The sequence below is a fragment of the Stegostoma tigrinum genome, chromosome 27, assembly GCF_030684315.1.
Source record: "Stegostoma tigrinum isolate sSteTig4 chromosome 27, sSteTig4.hap1, whole genome shotgun sequence".
In the NCBI taxonomy this organism is placed as follows: domain Eukaryota; kingdom Metazoa; phylum Chordata; class Chondrichthyes; order Orectolobiformes; family Stegostomatidae; genus Stegostoma; species Stegostoma tigrinum.
The window spans coordinates 44134816-44158044 of NC_081380.1; the positions used below are offsets into that span (position 1 = coordinate 44134816).

At 42.3% G+C, this 23229-nt stretch overlaps 1 protein-coding gene and 1 long non-coding RNA gene across 5 annotated transcripts in view; one reads left to right on the top strand and one right to left on the bottom strand.

The window, feature by feature from the left end:
- LOC125464550 (uncharacterized) overlaps positions 1 to 9398 on the top strand; it is a 33723-nt gene extending 24325 nt beyond the window's left edge. For 2 of the 3 annotated variants that reach the window (XR_009447318.1, XR_009447317.1), the window contains exons 4-5: positions 3599 to 3655; positions 6040 to 9398. This is a non-coding gene — a long non-coding RNA (uncharacterized LOC125464550). The remainder of the gene's footprint in view (positions 1 to 3598; positions 3656 to 6039) is intronic. The other variant, XR_007250042.2, reaches the window with a different exon arrangement.
- Positions 9399 to 14061: 4663 nt separating this feature from the next.
- The window catches only part of bcas3 (BCAS3 microtubule associated cell migration factor), a 1086700-nt gene continuing 1077532 nt past the window's right edge, over positions 14062 to 23229 (bottom strand). For both annotated transcript variants that reach the window (XM_059655421.1, XM_059655420.1), the window contains one exon: positions 14062 to 21340. In XM_059655421.1, coding sequence (XP_059511404.1) covers positions 21192 to 21340 — 149 coding nt within the window. In that variant the 3' untranslated portion in view covers positions 14062 to 21191. The remainder of the gene's footprint in view (positions 21341 to 23229) is intronic.

Genomic DNA, 23229 nt, shown 5'->3' on the forward strand with positions numbered 1-23229 from the left:
ACATTTTATTATCTTGGAATTCTCCAGCATCTGCAGTTCCCATTATCACTGGTTAGACCACTTTTGGAATATTGTGTTCAGTTCTGGTCTCCCAGCTAGGGAAAAGATCTTGTGAAACTGGAAAGGGTTCAGACTAAATTTACAAGGATGTTGCCAGGGTTGGTGGGTTTGAGCTGTTGGCAGAGGCTGCATAAGCTGGGGTTATTTTCCTCAAGTGTTGGATGCTGAGGGGTGATCTTATAGAAGTTTATAAAATCATGAAGGTCATGGATAGTGTGAGTAGCCAAGGTCTTTTCCCCACAGTGGGGGGTGGGTGGGTGGGGGGGGGGATTCAAAAGTAGATGGCATAGGTTTAAGGTAAGAAGGGAAAGATTTAAAAGGGATTTAAGAGGCAACTTACTCAAACTGTGGGTGGTACATGTATGGAATGAGCTGCCAGAGGAAGTGGTGGGAGCTGGTACAATTACAACTTTTAAAAGGCATCTGGATGGGTATATGAATAGAAATTGTTCAGAGGGATATGAGCCAGATGCTTGCAAATGGGATTATCTGGTCAGCATGAACAAGTTGGACTGTTGCGTACTGTGCATCTCAATGACTGAAGAAGGGTCCCTGGACCCCAAACATAGCCTCAAATAATGTAACCTGCAATGTGACCTGTATGCCTCTGTCTTTTTGATCTGTACATCCTTTGCTTGCCGCGATCTGCCTGTACTGCATGTAAACAAAACACTGTATTTGGTACACGTGACCATAAAATCAAAATCAAAATCTGCTTTCCCTCCACAGTTGCTGCCAGTCCTGCTGAGTTTCTCCAGCACTTTCTGTTTTTGTTTCAGATTTCCAGCGTCCACAGTTATTTGTATTTTGCACAGAGACCTGGGTGACCCAGTACAAGAATCATGGAAAGTTAGACAGCAGGTACAGGATGTATACAATATCCAATCTGGACAATATTCAGGCTTGGGCTGACAAGTGGCAAGTAACATTCATGCCACACAAATGCCAGGCAATGATCATCACCAATAAGAGACAATCTAACCATACCCTTTGACATTCAATGGTGTTACCATCACTGAATCCTACTTTCAACATCCTGGGGGTTATCATTGACCAGCAACTCAACTGGATGCACCACATTTAACACAGTGTCTACAATAGCAGGCCAGAAGCTAGGAATATTGCAACGAGTATCTCACCACCTGACTCCCCAGAGTCTGTCCACCACCTGCGAGGCACAAGTCAGGAGTGTGATGAAACACTCCCCACAAGCCTAGATGGGTACAGGTCCAACAATACTCCATAAGCCTGATGCCACCCAGGATAAACCAGCTTGCTTGGTTTGCACCACATCAACAAGCATCCATTCCCTCCAGCACTGATGTTCAATAACAACTGTATGTACTAACTACAAGACACTCTGCAGAAAATCATTAAAGATCTTCAGTCAGCACCTTCTAAACCCATGACCACTTCCATTTAGAAGGACAAGGGTAGCAAACACTTGGGAACCCTACCACGTGCAAATTCCCCTCCAAAGAACTCACCACCGTGACTTGGAAATATCTCAGTGTTCCTTTGCTTTATTGGGTCAAGCTCCTGAAATTGCCTTGGTAACAGCATTTTGGCCTACCAAAACACACAAACTGCAGCAGTTCAAGAAGGCAGCTCACCATCACATTCTCAGGCACAACTCGGGACAGGCAATAAATTCTGGCCTGCCAGCGACAGCCACATCAGCAAAAGAATAAAATGAAGTAATCAGGAAAGCTAACAGAATGTTATATTTTATTGTGAGGGAAATTGAATGTATGAGTGGGGAGGTCATGCTTCAGTTATAAAGGGTATTGGTGGGACCATATCTGGAGTGCTGTATCCAGTACTGTTCATCATACACCATGGAAGGATGTTACTATGTTGGAAGCAGCAGAGGTTTACTAGAATAATGCCTGGAATGTGAGGAAAGGCTAGACAGACTAGGCCTGTGTTCTTTGAAGTTTAGAAGAGGCAGGCGTGATTTAATTATAACAGACAAGATTCTGAGGGAACCTGACTGGCTGAATGTGGAAAGGGTTAAAAATAAGTGGGCACCCGTTTAAAACAGAGATGAGGAAACTTTGTTTTCTCTAAGAGCGTTACTTGTCTTTGAAATTTCCTTCCTCAAAAGGCAGTGGTCGTAGAATCATTAAATATTTCTAAGCAGAGATGGGTAGATTTTTGATTACCAAGGGGATGGAAGATTATGGGGGATATGCAGGAATGTAGAGTTGAGGTTAAAATCAGATGAGCAATTATCCTATTGAATGGCAGAACAGACTTGCATGGATGAATGGCCTACTCTTGTGCCTTGTTTGCATGTAGAACCACAGCTAACATTACAAACTCATTCTGGGGATGCGTGCACCACTGGCAAGGCCACTATTGATTGTCTTTCCCAGCTAGTCCTCAAATGGTGCTGGTGGGTTTTCTTTCAGCCTTAGATAGTAGTTCCATACAATGAGTGCCTGGCTAGGTGATGTTGGAGTGGAGTTAAAATCCAACCCCTGTTATGGGCTGACATCCAAAATGAGTGTAGACAACAAAAGAAGGAGCTGGACGTATGAAATCATGTGATGAAACTTCCCAGATTAGGTGACGAATTGGCATTGGTCACTATTCCTCCTCTTCTAGCACATGCAACCTGACATAAAACTAACAGAAGGGAAGGTCACAATCGACTGCAGGAGGGTAAACTCTAATAATACATTATATGTTCCAAAAAATGGCCAAACCTGGACCTCTCAGATTTAATGCTAACTTTTTCTTTGTAGTTCTAGTTGGTGACACTGATTAAACACACCCCAAACTTTCAGATTAGCCATTTGTGCATCAAATGTCTTTTTCACTCAATTTGAGTTCTGATTCTATGATCAATAAAATCTGACGCACAACAAAATACTTGAGCTGTACAGAATAACCACAATTTATGAGACAAAAGCCAAGCACCTATTTCTGACCCAAGTGTAACCTTGTGTGCCATTGTAAACAAATGGTGGTTTGGAACAGTACCCTTAACATGTATTTATTGCAATGCCATTTATGTAGCAACTTTCATGACTTCAGAATGCCTAGAAATACTTTTGAACTGCACTCACTGTTGTAATATTGGTAATGCAGTGATTCGAACAAAGCACAAATGGCAGATAAACCATCTACTTTGGCATTTTTGGCAAGGGATAAAATTTGTTCATTGAAAATTGGAGTTAGCCGGTGAGTGCATGATTAAATACTGGAAATACTGTTTGAACAATTTTGATTTGTCTTTCCATGAGGATTAAACGCACAAAAGAAAGATGCCATTTTAAAGTCATCTGATGACGGAGCAACGCTCTGAAAGCTTGTGATTCCAAACAAATCTGTTGGACTATAACCTGGTATTGTGTGACTTCAGACTTTGTCCACCTCAGTCCAACACCGACACCTTCACATCATGGCGCACGTACATGAGATTGTCCTCTAGAACAGCACTGAGGGGGTGGCCAAATGCTGGAGCTGTGACTGCGTGATGGCAGATCCTGTCACCATGCTATTTCATGAATTATATCTTTGTATTTTTCAGGTTAAAAATTTGATGTGCAATGAGATATAGCAAGTATGTGATGCTTTGGAAAATAAGGTATCTTTACACAATTCCACATTCTGATTATTGGGATTAATTTTGGGAGTTAACTCGGATTAGATGTGTCAGGGAGATATCTTTCCTGCTACAAAGTGAAATAACCAGGAAATGTTGGTTTTTACCCAACTGATGAAAATTCTGAAGAAAAAGCATCAACTAGCACAAGGGCAAAATAATGAAATGCTCGATATTGACATAAGAACTAAATGTGTTGGAGAAACTCATTCGATTCGACAGCATCTGTGGAAACATACTTAACATTTCAGGATCTTTCATGCATTAACTGGTCTCAGTTAATATTACACCCCAGTCCAACCCTAGCATTTCTAAGCTGTAGCTTGCTTGTCACACTCTTGCCTCTAGCTGAGAAGTTTGGTGGGCTCGATTTGGGCTGTAGGCATCTAAGGATATACAATAGGGCTGGCATTGCCTGGAGGACTTTTTTTTTCCTCTGAGATCCTTTCTACACTCTCAAGTGGATGCAATAGCTCCCAGGATATTATCCAGACATTCTCCCTGACTTCCTTGTCAATATGTATCTCTCAACTAACACTTTTTACAGATAATCAAGTTGTTTTGTATTTCTAGGTTTTGCTGTTTATATTTCAGATTTCCAGCATCCACAGTATTTTCCTTTTGTATTAAACTTCAAATTATTGCTTGCAGATGCATGCTGAATGCAAATGGACTAAATGTTATAACCATGCTATGCTTCAAAGTGCTTAATTAACTGTAAAATATGCCCTGAGGTCACGAAATGTGCTGCAGAACTGAAAACCAAATCTTTTCTCTTTAGCGCCCATCACAAATGGGCCGATTACATTTGGCATTGGTGTGTTTCACACCTATTCTGGACCCTATTAACACAGTGTCATTCTACTGTGAAGCTGTCTGGAGCCAGGACACTGCCAGACAATCAGTACTCTCCCCAACTAATGGCTTGTGTATCTCAAGGCAAGTTTGAGATACCTTCCCTTTCTCAACACAGTTGCTGTTTTTAGTTGGGATTCCGGAGGTCCGTGAGCTGGCTCCTTGAGTTTATATTGCTAAATCTGTCTCCTTTATCCCAATGACAGAATCTGTTAGGAATGTAAACTCAAGCTGACAATGGATGTCAGATATATCTTCCATTAACATTGACCAGCAGGCTCCTTTCAATCTGGAGCCAACCACGTTTGGATATATAGTCACAGACACAATCACATAGACAAGAGGCTTGGAGACACATTTCTATGGAGCCAGCAGGTTCTGAGCTTGATTAATTTGGGGGGCAGCATGGTTGGATTTAATACTGCTGGACAAGAAATGGGAAGAATTAGCTGGTATTGCAAATCCTGATTATTTTCCGTGACCTCCCAAAGGAAGTGCATTGATCACGATCAAGTGATAATAAGATTGGGCTGAGCTGTGATGCCTCCACTATTGATTATCATGTCAATATTCACAGGGCTCTTGTGGTGCGGTGGAAGTATCCCTACCTCTGAGTCACAAGGCTCAGATTCAAGACCAAACTGCTCAAGAAGTGTATAAATAACATGTCTGAACAGATTGATTAGAAAAACACTTATGTAGTGACACTATTGGGTCAGAATGCTGGTATTCAAAATGCACAGAACAGAATCTGTAAAGGGTTTTGCAAAATATACAGCTATTTTATGTCAACAGTCTTGGTCTGGATGAAACATTGAGAATAGTCAGTGTCTTGTGAGCTGTCCCTGAAAATTAGTTGAAATGTGTTTTTTTCAGTTTTGTGTGAGTACAAACTCTATACTTTTGTTCCTGTTCTCTTGGTCTAATTTATCATGTGTTAACTGAGGCCTCTGTCAAAGACAGTCCTGTGATAGCCATCAGAAAATGTTAATGGATGATAACTCTCTCTGAGGAGCTGCTTCACATTCACTCTCCATCTCTCCCAGTACTGATGCTCTCATTGGCAAACAAGTTACAGACAATCACATTACATGACCAAACCACAGATAACAATGACTCACTAAAATTAAGATTCACATTTCCTCAAGCTCAATTTTTGCTGCTAATAGGAATTTAACTGAAACAAAACAAAGAGCTGCAGATGTCAGAGATCTGAAACAAAAACAGAAATTGCTGGTGAAACTTAACAGGTCCGGCAGCATCTGGGGGGGAGAAAACTGCATTTCACCAGCAGTTTCAAAATCTGACAGAACTTTTGTTCTGCCTCAAAAAAACAGAAAATGATGTTAAGTCTCAACTGTTTTGGGAGTGCCTGTTGAAAATGAGTCAACGTTTCAAGTACAGTATGACTCTTTTTCAGATCTGGTTTTAAAAGGCTATCATTGACTCAATTTTTTACTTTATATTTGGATATGTAAGCATGTTATGAATAAAAAAAATTGTTCTCACAGCTGTCCTCCCTCCATCCACCTTGCATCTGAGAGAGCTCCTACTTTGATGGTGATGAAGACAGGAATCATGAGGATGAAGTCCTATTTTATAAGGGTGCAACTTGTGGCTGTGTACAGACCTGGACATGGGAGAAATCTTCGTTCCGATCCTCGATGAATAACTAATTATAAAGACAAATGCATATCTCTAGTGCATAGTACTGCAAACAGCTTCAAATTCACAAACCCTGGGATCTGTGAACACTGGCACTTAATCAGTTCATTAGGAACAGGGATGACTGTCACAGACATACACCTGATGGTTACAATCACAGAGATTTGGAAACTGATGATTATTGGTCTGTTTTGCTAATTACTTGATGGAATGGAGCAGTTCCAGATGTGGAGTCCTGACATCTGTGGACAATTAATCAGAATATATACCAGTAATCAGGTAAATGGATTCAAGTGTAGTCTGGCCAGCTTCCACTGAGGTCACCTAAGGACCAAAATCCTTGTCTGATTCAGTAATTCAAAAGACCAGTCATTGTCTCAAAGGCAGAAGCTTAGGGGGCCTCCCCATGATTTGATGTAGAAATGGAACACATTATTGCAGAACTAACATTATTCAAGTGGGCTAAACATTCACTGTTTCCAACTCTGTGCCAGGTCAGTTAATCTCAGCTGGAGTTGCTAAATGTGTCATTAGTGACATTGGACTGAGGAAAGGGGATCAATGCAAGGGATGGAAATTATATGAAACCTGGGAAGAGCTTTGGTTAAATACTGTCTAAATTCAACTCTAGACAGTCCTAGAGTGCAGGTTGGAAGAGGTACAGTGTGGATCCATGCAAATACATTAGTTTTTGTAGCTCAGACGCAATTGACCAAAGTGATGCCTGGAATGAGTGTGTTGTCTTCTGAAAATAGGTTGGATAGACTGGCTTGCTTCTGCAGGAGTTTAGAAGGGTGAGGATGATCCCAAATAGTCTTAACAAGGTGGATGTGGACAGTATGTTTTCTATTGTCATTGAATCCAGCACTCTTTAGCACAGAGCTGAAAAAAATTCTTTTCTCTCGGAGGATTATGCAACTTTAAAACTCTGTCTCAGAAGATGGTGGATGCAGGGTCATTGAGATTTTTTGAGACAATGGTTGATAGATTCTTGTTAGGCAAGAAACTTGAAGGTTACTGGCGGTAAATGGGAATGTGGAAAAGGTGCAAATGTTTGACTGTCAGATAAAGGTAGGATTATGTTTGGGTTGTGACTAGAACCTGAAAGCCCAGGAGCAAAAGACCTTTCAGATGTCCACTGTCCAGACTCTTAGTCATGAAAGACCATTTAGATGGGATTGTCAGGAATGGCCAGTGTCAGGACATCAGGGAGAAAAGCTAACCATTTATAGAGACTTGGGAGTTCTAGTCCAGGATTCTCTCAAGGTAAACTTGCAGGTTGAGTCAGTAGTCAGGAAGGCAAATGCAATGTTGGCTTTTATTTTAAGAGGATTTGAATATAAAAGCAGGGATGTACTACTGAGGTTTTATAAGGCTCTGGTCAGGCCATATTTGGAGTAATGCATGCAGTTTTGGACCCCATATCTCAAGAAGGTTGTACTGGCCCTGGAGTGGGATCAGAGGAGGTTCATAAGAATGGTCCCAGGAATGGAAAGCTGAACATATGATGGACATTTGAGGACTCAACTCATTGGAGTTTAGATAGATGAGGGAGGATCCAATTGAAACTTTCCGAATATGAATGGCATGGACAAAGTGGATGTTGGGATGATGCTTCCATTGGTAGGAGCATCTAGGACCTGAGGGCTCAGCCTTAGGGTAAAGGAAGATAAGGAGAAACTATTTCAGTTGGAGAGTGGAGAATCTATGGAATTCACTGCCCCAGAAGGCTGTGGAGGCCAGGTCATTGAATACATTTAAGACTGAGAGATAGGTTCTTGATTATGAACGGGATCAAGGGTTACGGGGAGAAAGCAGGAGAATGGGGTTGAGGAACTTATCAGCCATGATTGAATGGCAGAGCAGATGGGCTGAATGGCCTAATTTCTGCTCCTATGTCTTAGGTCTTGATAAAAGGGTTTACTTGTAGATATCAAATTAGAATAAGCAGGCTTTTTCTTTTTAATTGTATCTGTCCTCCTTTCTTAGCCAAAACCGTCACAGTCCAGGAAAGCTTGCAGAAACAGTCATAAGCCTCTGCTGCTCTGCCTCAACTCCATCATCTTCTTGTTTCTCTGTCTTTTATCCCTACCTTGGCACCTTCTGTTTCTGACACAGTTTTCACCACAGGGTGGTGGAGATGTAAACCAGTATCCCATCTTTTCTCAACCAACAGTTCAGCATCAGCCAGAGTGTTGTGCCCAAGTCTGGGCATCACCCCTCGAGAAGAATGTTAGGGCCTTGGAGCAGGTTGAAAGGAAATTTGCCAGAATGGTATATAAAGTTGAAGGCCTTCATTTATGTGAAGAAGCTAGCAAGCTGGAATTGTTGCCCTTACTCACACACAAATTAGAAAAATGTAAAGCTGGGGGAGTTTAATAGATGGCTGCAGGGTTGGTGACCAGCAAACACAAATTTAAGACAATTAATAAAAGAACCAGAGGGAAAATGAAAAATGGTTTTATGCAGCCAGTTGTTGCAATTGGGAAAGCACTATTTGAAAGGGCAGTGGGGGCAGATTCAACAGTAAATTTCAAAAGGGAATTGGATTAATAAGTAAATAGAAGAAAAAGAATTCTGTTCAGGGCACAGGAGCAAAAAAAACATCGGGGTGTAGAAGTAATTGTATAGCACCTTCATACAGCTGGCACAGGCATGATGGGCTGAATGCACTTCATCTGAGGAGTATGGTCTTATGATTCTGACTAAACTGTACTCACCCATACTGTTGTTTCACCAAACTGCTGCACAAATTCCATTCAGCATCAGTTTAAGAATTAATGTGTGTATGTAACTGGAAGCTGATTCACTCACATAAGAATTATTTTCATGATTTTAGACTGAGTGGATTTAACAGTGCTGAATTTCATTTAATTCTTCAGTGCAACCTTACTGTTGTTGCATAACTGACTGAACCAACAGTTCAGATGTAATTCATATCAGAATGTATATTTTTACAATACATGAACTTGTTTTTCCCTTTTCTCACATTGTGACTGATTCATTCCTAGTTTTTATTTTAGATCTTCAGAATCTATGAGTTCTCCGTTGTAAACAGTATGATACTGTACGATTTGTAATGCACACCATTGTGATTCTATTCCTTTAGGACTGATATTCTTTGTAATGCATGTAGCATAGTATTTTTAAAAGGTTTCGAGAAGATTTATAGCTTGGGTCATGGATGAGATTATAGACATGCTCGCTGAGATGGTGGGTTTGGTTGCAAACGTTTCATCATCCTGCTATGTAACATCATCAGTGCGCCTCCGATGAAGCGTCAGTGTTCTGTCCCACTTGTTATTTATATGCCTCGGTTTGCTGGGGTGGTTGACATTACTTCCAGTTTTGTTTTTCAGAGGAACAGGAAGACACAACATGACCAGAATCACTTATCATCCTACCATACATCAAGGACATTTCAGAGATGACCACAAGACTATTCTGACCCCTGGGTATCAGAGTACCCCACAAACTGACAGCTCCCTGCAACAGCTACTGACGAACAAAAATAATCTCTTACCCAAAACCGGGAAAATTGGGGTAATATACAAAATTCCATGCAAGGACTGTGAGAAACATTACATAGGGCCAAACTGGAGGAAAACTAACAATACGGATACATGAACACCAACAAGCCACCAAGAGATATGACCAATTCTCACTTATCTCACGGCACAATGAGGGACACAAATTCGACTGGGACAACACAGTGATAATCGCACAAACCAAACAAAGACATGCTAGAGAATTTCTGGAGGTCTGGTATTCCAACCGGAACACCATCAACAAACACATTGAATTAGACCTTGTGTACAAACCACTGAAAAACAAAACCGGAAGTAATACTAATCGCCCAGCAAACTGAGGCATATAAACAACACGTCGTTCACCAACACCTAAGTTCACCTGGACCATCTCTAACACCTCCCTCACCTTCCTGGAACTCTCTGTCTCCATCTAGGGCAACCACCTGGAAACCGGTATCCATTTCAAGCTACCTAGAATACACTTCCTCCCACCCACCTTCCTGCAAAAATGCCATTCCCTATTCCCAATTCCTTTGCCTCTGCTGCATCTGCTCCCAGGATGAGGCATTCCAATCCTGCATATCTCAGATGTCCTCGTTTTTCAAGGACTGCAACTTCTCCCCAGCAGTGGTTGAGAACAACCTCGAACGTGTCTCCCGCATTTCCCACAACTCATCCCTCACACCCCGTCCCCACAATAACAACCAAAAAAGAATCCCCTTCATCCTCACGTACCACCCCACCAACCTCCAGATACAACGCATCATCCTCCGACACACTGCCATCTACAATCCGACCCCAACACCAAAAACATTTTTCCCTCCCCACCCTTGTCTGCTTTCTGGAGGGACCACTCACTCCGTGACTCCCTTGTCCGCTCCACAATCCCCTCCAATCCCACCACACCCGGCACTTTTTCCTGCAACCGTAGGGAGTGCTACACCTGCCCCCACACCTCCTCCCTCACCCCCATCCCAGCCCCCAAGAAGACTTTCCACATCAAGCAGAGGTTCACCTGCACATCTGCTAGTGTGGTATACTGTATCCACTGTACCCGTTGTGGCCTCCTGTACATTGGGGAAACCAAGCAGAGGCTTGGGGACCGCTTTGCAGAACACCTACGCTCAGTTTGCACTAAGCAACTGCACCTCCCAGTTGCGAACCATTTCAACTCCCCCTCCCATTCCTCAGACCTCAGTGCCACAACGATACCACCCGAATGTTGCGGGAACAACGTATATTCTGCTTGGGAACCCTGCAGCCCAATGGTATCAATGTGGATTTCACCAGCTTCAAAATCTCCCCTCCCCCTACTGCATCCCAAAACGAGCTCAGCTCGCCCCCGCCTCCCTAACCTCTTCTTCCTCTCACCTCCACCCACTTCAAGCCGCACCCCCATTTCCTACCTACTAACCCCGTCCCGCCCCCTTGACCTGTCTGTCTTCCCTGGATTGATCTATCTCCTCCCTACCTCCCCACCTACACTCACCTTTACTGGGTCCATCCCTGCCTCTTTGACTTGTCTGTCTCCTCTCCAACTATCTTCTCCTCTACCCATCTTCTATCCGCCTCCCCCTCTCTCCCTATTTATTTCAGAACCGCCTTCCCCTGCCCCATTGCTGAAGGGTCAAGGCCCAAAACGTCAGCCTTCCAGCAATTATGATGCTGCTTGGCCTGCTGTGTTTGTCCAGCTCTACACCTTGTTATCTCAGATTCTCCAGCATCTGCAGTTCCTATTATCTCTGGGACAGAACACCGATGCTTCACCAGAGGCACACTGACAATGCTACCTAGCAGGGTGATGAAATGTTTGCAACCAAACCCACCAGCTTGGTGAGCATGTCTGAAATCTAAGTTTAGCATGTTCTCTAAAGAGAATCCAAAGTACGTATGTAAAGTATTTATTCTCTCTTATACTTTCTCCTAAATGAGACTATGTTGTTCTTCAGACTATTTAATACTGCGATCATTCTGTAAAATAAGTTGTTATTCTACATTAATTATAATGACATCATTTGATGTTATGCACTAGATACACTCCATTTTAACTCACATCAAAAGTATGCTGTCGCGTGTTGTGGTATAATGTAACACATAGCAGATAATTTGAATTATTTTACAAGGCTGCTGTAACACCTTTACTTATGCATAACTGTATAGCAGACATTCTAGTTTGAATAATGAAAGTGTTATTCGGTGGAATATATATGTCAATTATTGTTGATAAGTTATAGTATCTTCGTAACTCTGTATAATTAACAGGCGCATTGGTAATTAATATAATGTTTGGTATATGTTACTCTTCATTGTAGACAGTTTTTGCTTTAGACATTTCTGTTTTGTGTATTGAGGTATCTCAAAGCTCATACTGGCACTCCTTGTAAGTTTAAGTTTTGGTGAGGGTATGCAACCAAATTAAAATTGGAATTTTCATATAATTTGTTCTGGGGTGACTGCTCTGTGGAATTTTGGCTTGGAGAGTGAAGTGTGAGACACAGAATCAAGAATTCCCCAAATTTGCGATAATAACAACACATTGTTTTATAGCTGTGTATTGCCTGTCACTTCTCCTCCTTCGTGATTGTCCACCTGCTTATTCTTCTTCAGGGTTATAAATTCTTTGGGGTCTCCTTGAAATACTCTCTCATCTCCAGGACTCTGCTTTGAGCAACCCAAGTACAAGTTTGGAGATAAGGATCACAACTGATTGAATGCGCAGAGCTGGATGAACACAGCAGGCCAACCATCATCATAAGAGCAGGAAGGCTGATGTTTCGGGCCTAAACCCTTTATCAGAAATGGGGGAGGGGAAGGCTGTTTCTTAAATAAATAGGGAGAGAGGGGGAGGCGGATAGAAGACAGATAGGTGGAGGGGAGACACACAAGTCAAAGAGGCGGGGATGGAGCCAGTTAAGGTGAGTGTAAGTAAGGAGGTAGGGAGGACATAGGTCAGTCCAGGGAGGATGGACAGGTCAAGGGGGTGGGATGAGGTTAGCAGGTAGGAAACAGGGGTGCGGCTTGAGGTGGGAGAAGGGATAGGTGGGAGGAAGAACAGGTTCAGGAGGCAGGGACGAACTGGGCTGGTTTTGGAATGTGGTAGGCGGAGGGGAGATTTTGAAGCTTGTGAAATCCACATTGATACCATTGGGCTGCAGGGTTGAAGCACCCCCATTTCCTACCTACTAACCTCATCCCACCCCCTTGACCTGTCTGTCCTCCCTGGACTGACTTATCTCCTCCCTACCTCCCTGCCTACATTCACCTTTACTCGCTCCATCACCACCTCTTTGACTTGTCTGTCTCTTCTCCAACTATCTTCTCCTCTACCCATCTTCTATCTGCCTCCCCCCTCTCCCGAGTTATTTCAGAACCCCCTTCCCCACCCCCATTTCTGGTGAAGGGTCTAGGCCCGTAACATCAGCTTTTCTGCTCCTATGATGCTGCTTGGTCTGCTGTGTTCATCCAGCTCTACACCTTGTTGTCTCAGATTCTCCAGCTTCTGCAGTTTCTACTATCTCTGGTACAATTGATTGAATGATGGTCACAAGTTGTCCAATCAGATAGATAGGAATCTACTCCCCTTCCAACTAGCATGATAGATGACTAGTAGCCAAAGAAGGGAAAGAGCAGTTAGAACTGAAACCTCTCAGCATATGTGTAGCCAAAGCTGGTAATCAGATCATCCAGGTCATCTCTGTCAGGTGGCCATTATTTAGAGCCTGCAGCTACCAGTGTCACTATGTGGTGAGGACACAGCCAGAGATGTGTTTGAATAGTACATCAAGAGACGTGTTCAAACCAAACTAAAACAATGTCAGAGCAATGGAGACAAGAGATGGAGACAAAGAAAGAAAAATAAAGACAACTGAAAACCACAAAGAAAAGAATAGAGGGGCAGTTGAGAAAAGGTGAGACACCAGAGTTGCTGAAAGATAAAAGACAACATATATCTTTTGTGATACTGCAGAGAAATAATAGAAAAAAGTCAAGAAATTACAGGTGGAGATTGAAAAAGATAGATGTGGGGCACAGAGATAGTAGGAGCTGCAGTTACTGGAGAATCTGAGATAACAAGGTATGGAGCTGGCTGAACAGAAGGACACTCACACAAAGAGATAACATTGTAAGAGAATCAGGCAAAGGCACAATGAGGGAAAGCAAATAAAACCAGAGCATTAGAATGACAAACAAATCCAGTGCTCAGGCAAATGAAGATAAAAAAGTGTGGGGCAGATCACAAGTAAATGAGGTCTAACTTTGAGCTAGGTTGGCTAAAGCATTCAGACAAACTTTTTCCCAGGCCAGTTTACAATATATTAATTTTATTAATCAGTCTGATTGGAATAACGACCTAGTAAAACTAGCAGCAAAAACAGTGCTCAACATTTCATTGCAAAAATGCAAGAAGCCAGCCACTTCTAGTATTCAAGCAAATCTACAGCTACAGTGAAAGGCAATCAGGCCACAATTTACTTACTGCAGTGCAGGAAGACGAACATGGTATTGGCAACTTAATAATGACAGGTATGAGGAAGAGTTCAATCACTCCACAGCCTGAATGTCTAGCTTTGATCGTTTGTGTGTGAACGCCGGAGGCACAGTATCTCTGATATGGAGTGACAATTCATTTCTTGACCTGACGCTTTTACTGTATTTATACCACAGCCCTGATTAGAATCTAATCTGGATCAAAGAATGACGGGTGGAGAATCTGTGGTGGCGCCAGTTCATGGTCATGATTCTGTATGTGGTGAGTTCCTGCTTTCGAGGGCAAGGGAGGGGAGGAAGTGCTGAACAGATGGAAAAGACTTAACTGAATCAACAGCAAAAAAAAGTGGATAGTCCATGCCTGGCATCTGCTGGTAATGAAGAATATTCTTAAGAATAAGAATAATATTCTTCAGAAGCACCTTTCTTAAGCTCAGAATATTCCAAGCACATTACATTCAAAGTGTATTCCCTCTTGTAATATACAGCAATCAATGTGTACAAGGCAAGATCTCACAAACAGCAGTGCAATAAATTACTAATGAGTTTTAAAAAAATATGTTGCTTGAGAGAGAAATGCTATCTAGGACACCAGGATAACTGCCCTGGCTTTCGTCAGAGCAAACAATGAGATATTTGAAATCTATTGACTGCATTTAAAAAATGATAGATTTTTATAGAAGCTAGAGTTGTCAGGGGTATAAGGAAAGCATAGGAGTATGGCAACATGACAGAAGAACAGCCATGATCTTTTTGCATGGTGGGGCAGGGTCAATGGGCTGAACGGCTTACTCCTGCTCCTTTTTTCTATGCTTCTATCTCAGGCAGCAGTTGGACATTCCTGTTTAACACCCACAGATGGTACAGAGCTCGCTCAGTACAACAACAATGAAGTATTAATCTAGATTTTGACTCTGGCGTGGACTCAATCCCATAGCCTTTCGATTCAAGAGGTGAAAGAAATAACAGTGCATTGTGGCTGATCCTGGCAGCAACTGGAACTGGGTACACATTTGGGATTTAAAAGAATAGCGTGAGAAAATAAACCAGTTTAAAAATGCATAAAATAAAACTAATGATAAATAGGTAATGAGATAATTATGGAGTTAATCTAAATTGAGTGGGTTTTGTTTGATTTTGAGTGGAATTGAACTAAGCCCAGATCATGTAAATATGCGATTGATTCATCCCACAGATGTATAAAAGGGCCAACAATTCAGTTGATTTATTTTCACACCAGTTCTGCATTGAAAAATAGAAATAAGGTAGATTAATTTAACATATTTCTCTGCATGTGCATGATGTTCTATTATTCACTTGCATCACATGATTAGTTCCTTTAGTGAAGTGTCAACGAATAACAGCCATGGTAATAAACCTCTGCTTTGGACCATTGATGGCAAATATAGACAGTGCCTTGTCAGACATATTCAGGATGAAGAATTGATACACCAGTACCTGTACTCTTATTTTGACCCAAAAGAGCCTTCTCCCAAAATCAGATGTGCAAGTTTGGAGCAACTGTCCATATGTGAATCTCCCACAAATAAGTGGAGGACCTGTTTCTCATCTGTAATTTAAACCCAAGGCACCCCTCTGTCATTTCCCTGTTCCAATCCACACTCCATCTTGTATTCTATCTTTTTATTCTCTTCCAACATTTGCTCCTGTGACAGTTTCTTCATTCATTAACCCCACCCTCAGCTATATACTCTACAAAGAATTCCAACTTCGTTTTCCCCTTCATAACCCTGTTCCTTCAATAGTCACTTCTGCCTAAAATGCTCTTCTTACACTATTGCCTCTGATCAGTATTTCTCCCTCTGTTATTCACTTTTTTGATAAACCTGCCTGTGTGGTTTCTGTTCTACTGGTATTTTGTCTTTCCAGTATTCCCTTCAGCAAGTCCCTCGCTTTGATATTCTTTTTGATACTCCTTCCTTTATACTCTCTCCAGCTGTTTCTCTTGTTCAATTTTCACACTGATTTTCAAGAATATTTGTTGTTCTCTGTGTATTCTGATGTTATTGTTGGAATGGAGACGTTTCTGAAACTGAGAACTGAATGACCGGATGTTAGTACAGATTACCACAGTGCTCCTCTCACCCTGCCCTGTCATACAGATGTGATCATGATATAGTTGATGTACAAGAACTGGGCAAGAACAAACACTATACAAGTAATGCAATCAGACCTGGTAAGAAAAACTCCACTGTAACCACTGCTCCCCACTACTGTCCACTCCCCCTCAACATTACCGATGTTCGCTTTGCTAAATCAGGGATAGAGAAACAGGAATTATCCATCAGGGTGGAGCCTGTAAAATGACTGATAGTAATCTTCACAGACTGAAACCCTAACTTGGCAGATACTCAAGGTAGAAACTGGAGGGGGGAATTATCTAATCTGGTTTTAAATATGAAAGGGCTTTTGCAGTTTTAAATTGTTTTGTAGGATCATCTCATGAGGTGAGGTAAGGTACAGGTTGAGGTACATTTCAAACACCTGCATTATTTCATTTCTGCACTACATTTTAGGGTGTGATAAAACAAGGTAAATCTGATGATGGATAGTACCACGAGTAAATGGCCCTGGAAAGGTGACGCTGTGCAAATCTGATGAGAGTACCAGGATTAATCTCTGACCTATGCAGAGTTAATTATTTGCCTAAAAATGTCCTGGTAGTTACAACTGGCTTTGGCAATTGTGTACTGAGGTGAGGTGGAAGGATTATTTACTTTTGATTTACTTTGCCTGAGGTTGCAAATACACTGAGCACCTCCTATGTTAAAATATCCAGCTGCATGGTCACATGCCAAGAATGTCCATTGAATCCATGTCCCCGTGAAGCCCATGTGCCACTGTTAGTACTTGTCAAATCATAACCCAGCAAGTATCAGTTCCTAAGGATCTCACATCCAAGCAATAGTGCTAATAGAGCCCAGTACCTCAGCAAGAATCAAAATTTATTTATCCTGAATCCCAACAAGAATCAACACAAATGAATTTGATAACCTAGTGCAAATCAAAACACATGGAATCCTTGTCAGGCTCAGAAAAGGCCAGTTGAACATATGCCAGAGTAACAGTTAATAATCTTGAAATGTTTACCCAATGAGAGGAATTCTCATTGTCTCACTCAATATGCTATACAATCCCAGTTACAGTCAGTACCTATGGAATCCATATTCCAGTGAGAGTTAGTGTTTATGGAAACTACACTTTAGAGAAGATCAACATCTTTGGAAGCTATACTCCAGTGAGATTCAGTTTCTGTGGAACCCATACCACAAGGAGACTGAGTGTAAGCCACTGACTGTGAAATTGTACCCTGGTTAGAGTCAGAGTGTCTGTTGAACCAAAACCCCAGGTAAGGATCCATATCAATGGGAGATGTACTCCAGTGAGATTCAATACCTGTGGACGTTTATGTCAGTGAAAGTTGAAATTAACTGTCTTTGTAAACTCTACACAAGAGAAAGTGTGTTTCAAACCTGTACCTCAGTGAGACTCAATGTATGTAGGACTCATACATGAGTGACAGTCAATGTCAATAGAATCCATACCCCACTGATAGTTAGCGCGTGCGGGGGCGCCACACCCCAGCATGTGGAACCCTTACCCTAATGAGAGACAGCATCTGGGGACAGGACAGTGGCAAATAGAATTTAATCCTGAAAAGTGTGAGGCAATGCATTTTGAACAACTTACCAGGCAAGGTAGTACATAATGAATGACAGGGCCCCAAGAAGTACTGAAAATGAGAGGCCTAGGTGTACATGCCAACACATCCTTGAAGGCAATAAGACAGGTGGATAAGATTGTTACAAAGGCATACGGGATACATGCCTTTATGTCAAGGCATTTAATGCAAGTGCAGTGAGGTTATGATGGAGCTGTAATAATCATGAGTTAGACCACAGGTGAATTATTCTGTGCAGTGCTGGTCACCATACTCTGAAAGGAAGAGTGTGATAGCTCTAGGTAGGGTGCAGATAAGATTCACCAGAACACTGGCCAATCTGGAGAATTCCTGCTTTGATGAGAGACTAGATAAGCTGGAGCTATTTTCCTTGGAGCAGAAAAGGCTGGACAGGACAAAGAAGGGCATAAATTGGGAAGACAGGAAGAAACATTTCCCCTTGGTAGAGGTATTAATAATAAGAAAACATAGATTTAAAGTAAAGGGCAGGAGGTTTCACCCAGTGTGTGGTGGGTGTTTGAAATTAGTGCCTGAAAGGGTGGTAGAGTTGGGAACCCTCCAGACATTTAAGAAGTATTTAGATAAACACTTGAAACACCACAGCATACAAGGCTATGGGCCAAATACTGGAAAATAGAGCAGAGTGGATAGGTGCCAGACCAGCAGTGCAGACACAACATGCCAACGACTGTCTTACTGTGCTGTAAAAACTCTATGACTCTGTAACTCGTACCCTAGTGAGAATTAGTATTGATGGAACCTATACTCTAGTGAGAGGCCGTATCTGTTGAACCAATACCCCTGTGAGGTTCAGTGTGTGTCGGATTCATATGCCAGTGAGAGTCAATGTCCATGGAATGTGCATACGATTGACAATTAGTCTCTGCGAAACCTGTACGACAATGAAATTCACATTTTCCGAAAGGAAGGAAATCTAGCCAAAAGAATTTCTGAAAAACAGCAATGTTCCCAAAATTCAACAATGTCAATGTCCTCACACAGACAACATGTTCAGGGATGATTCATTCAGCAAATCATTGTGTTGCTGTTTGTGGTTTGTGTACTGTGGTTGCTCAGCCTGTTCTTGAGGGAGCAACTCAGTCCAAATGAGAAAACCGATGGCTGCTGATTACATTGGTGGCCTCGGACTCAGACAGGATTTCAGTGAATGATGCACAAAGGCTCCAGTCAATCGCCCACACTTTTACCATCATAACCTGCAGTCCAGGAGATGGCAAAATCGCGTTGCCTTCATGAAGGCACTGTTGTTAAATGGGGAAGTGTCATCTCAGACCCTACAACCTTGTTAGGAAGGTGGGGATTTGAGACCCTGACTCCATAACATTGAACTCATTGGCATGAAAGCACAAAAAATGTTTAAATCAACTCTCCAAGAGCACTGTGGGTATAACTACACCACATGAACTGCAGTGGTTCAAGAAGGCAGCTTACTCCCACCTTCTCCTGGCCTTGCTGGTGATTCCCACTTCCCATAAATGAATACAAGAAAGTTGGAACTGTTCCACTTTTCTTTCAACAAAGTGTTATAAATTTAAAAACAAATTTTTTGAACCAGAAACACAGTAGCCATAGCTTGGCAGTAGAACAGAGTGCCAGTGCTTTTTGCTGTAACCTTGCTGAATAATGCGAGTGTATCTGGGTGTAATTCCAGAGCGTGAAAGGAAAAGGGCTTGTTTGTAGGATTCGTCATATGGTCCTATCTGAGATTTCACTTGGGATTAACTAAGGGAAGGAGAGAAAATTGGAAGATAACTCTCCCTGGCCACTCATGCCAAAGCTCTTTACATAGCACTCTGAAGCACTGGTCAAGGGGTGCTGATTACCTTCCAGCTTGAGAAAGATATATTGGAAGACAAGAAGTTTCTTTAGCCTTACATTACACAGAAAAATTTAGTATCAACAGATTAACACAAATACTTACAAACATGCTCTTATTTTCACTGCAGGTTTGTTAATTCACTGTGTAATTTCAATTTTTCTAAATTAAAGGCCTGGTGTGCCAGGTGTAGGATGCAGCAGAGATGAGAGGTTCCTACCTCAATTCCCAGTCTGGGATGGCTACAGTCAACATCTGCTCCATATGAGCTTGGGAAGAAAGTAAACAGCCAGGTTCCTCCACCTGATTACTATTCACTGATCCTGCAGGAAAGGGGCTTTGTGTGGTCATCAATTGAGGGAGGGAATTAATTCTTCTCTAGAGCCAAATTATCATGAAACCTGATAACATGGAATAAATACCCGAGGACTGACATTTCTGTGGATGCTGCAGGATAGAAAGAGTCAGGACTTCAAGAGGGGAAAAATTAGGTAGAGGACAAAAATGCTCATTAATAGCTGCTAATATTTAAAGGGATTTTTGTGAACCTTGGCACTGAAATCCCATTAGCAATCTCTGCCCTCACAATTTCTTTTCAAATTTTTTCCTTTGGAATTTAGAAACAGGGACCACAGAGGCCTCAGAGTCTGGAACTAAGTTCAAAGACGCCTACAGCTTACTCCTGTGATCCTTGCTGTTTCAAGTATGCTCACACTAACCATTTCACTTCCCTAACCTCTTCTGCACCCCACCATCCCACTACAGCAAGGAGATCAACAGCACTCACAGCTTTAGGAAAGTTAAGTGAGTCAGAGGACAGATTACTCCCTGTGCTGTTTAATATGATGGAATTCCTTTCACAGGAATCTACTGAAAGGACAAGACCTCTTTAGAAAATAGCAGGTTTCTGATAAAACTTAAAACTGTGTCAATTTAAGGCAAAAAAGCAAAACCACACACAGACACACACAACATGGCTGTCTCCAACCTTACAAATAAAAGGGCTGCCACTTTGCTGCATGTTTAAATTGACAAATGGAAACAAACAAGAAATGATGTAGATGTCAGTACAGCCTTGATCCAGCAGCTCTGAGGCCTTCCGTTTGTCAGTGTATGAAATTGGTGGGGAGTAAAGGGGATTTGCCAGCTCTGGAGAATTAGAAAGCCCAAAGGGCACTTGCAAGTTACACAAATCAGCATAAACTGGAAACTACAGGGGGAAAGCCTTCACCTCTCCACCTTCCTGCCACTACTACTGAGACGACACTGTTTCAGTCCAGCCGTTACTTGGGGGAGGGGGGAGGTGTGCAGAGAGAGGTCATATCTCATGTTCTACCCGGTTGATCTACGCATTATTTGTTGCACTAAAGTTTGTACAATAAGAGGGACACAAGCTCCGATGTTAATGGAGGTGGTGGCTGGAGGGATGGGAGAGGGTGCTTAGTTGAAACTTGTTGGGAAGAGGCTGAGTGGTTGGCTTTCATTGGTGGGCAGTGGTGAGCGGTAGCCCTCAAAATTGCGCGGGATGCTTCCGCTGGTGGAACCGGAACTGTTGCTCAGGGTCTCGATACTTCCTTCTCGCTGGAGCTCTGCAAAAGAAATAGGAGAGAAACTTGTAAGCCTTCAGGGTGTAGGAAATCAATCCCGCCTTGCAAACTTTCCCCTCTCCTTACGTGGAGAATCGTCTTGGGGGGGTTACAATTCCTGCTAACTCCAGCCACCCACACACTCTGTACTCAAGTGGCCATGCTCTAGGAAAACTGAAAAAAAACCTGAACTTGTGCAAGAACCTTTAACAGCTGCAGCTTACCCGTTAAGCTTTACAACTAATTAAATAATTTTGAATTGTAGTTACATCGTAAGATCGGAAGCAAAGCAGTCAGTTTATATACAGCAAGATTCCATAGCAATAATGCAATAAATGACAACAATCTGTTTGTTTAGTGATACTGAGTGAGGAATAAATATTGGTCAGCACATTGCTTTTCTTTGAAATAATGCCATGGGATATTTTACAGCCAGATGAGGGCAGACGGGACATGGATGTAAGTTTAACTCAGGAACAGGAACCTCAGCTGACTTCCACCCTATAGCAACACCCCCGCCCCACCGTAGCCAAGCAGGGTGTGTCACCAGACTAAGTCAGCAATGGCCAGAGATTGAACCAGGCCTGCGATACTCAGTTCTATCCTAGAGTGTGCAATTATCCATTGAGTCATTGAGTAAATGGGAGCCGATTCACAGAAAGCTGCAGCAAAAGTTCCATCAATGAAGACAGAGGGAGAAAGAAAGAACGTGAAGGGGTGCGTGACGCCCCGCTTAATGACTCACTGGCTCTGTCTAAAAATCTCTCAATAAGAGGCAACATCTGGAATCTATGCTTGAAGTTTGCTTTTGATTACTAGACTGAATGTTTAATCTATTTAGTACTCTGCAGGCACTGTTTCCTGATTCAGGAAATGTGCAGGGGGTGGGTGGCGTGTTTCTGTGTCCACACGAATGCTTTTCTGTCACCTAACAACTGGAGCTGTAGAAAGGGGTGCCCTACTATTGCTGTTTTGGAGATACAACTTCTTCGGGCAACTCCATTTCCCCATCAATGGCATGAGCAAGGCTTGGAGGTGCTTGGCGACTTGCGTATATTTCAGTCACAGAGGAACTAATGGGAAAATTCTTGACTTATTTTTAAGGCAGAGGGAGCGGGGTCCTTGTTAAGGGAGGAAGTGAAAGGTTATTGGGGTAGGTTCGATTGTGAAATTGGGGTTACAATCAGATCAACCTTACTGAATGGCTGAGTAGGATGGAGGGGCTGAATGGCCTGCTCCTGCTCCTATTTTATCTGTTCATATGTAAATTTAGCTTAGTTGGTGGTGCACACACTAGGTAGAGAAGGCAGATACATAAACACCCACTCAGTTTAGGTCAATAATTTGGCTTGGTATGATCAAAAGTTCTGAAACACAATGGCACAGCCAATCACTATCTCCATACCAGAAAACTCAAGAGAGTCAAAAAGCACAGAAGCAGATCCTTCAGTCCAACCATGCTGACCAGATATCCTAAGCTAACCTCATCCCATTTGCCAGCATTTATCCCACTTCCCTCTGAACCCTTTCTATTCATGTACCCATCCAGATGTCTTTTAACTGTTGTAATTGTCTACCAGTCTCCATTACTTCCACTGGCAGCTCATTTCCATACACACACCACCCTCTATGTGAAAAATTTGTCCCTTATGTCTTTTATCCTTCCCCTCTCACTTTAAATCTATGCCCCCTGGTTTAAGACTCCCCCATCCTGGGAAAAAATAGCCTTGGCTATTCACCCTGTCCATGGCCCTCATGATTTTATAAACCTCTATAAGGTCAACACTCAGCTTTTGATGTTCCAGGGAAAATAGCCTCAGCCTAATCAGCCTTTTCCTACAGCTCAAACCCTCCAAACCCTGGCAATATCCTTGTAAATCTTTTCTGAACCC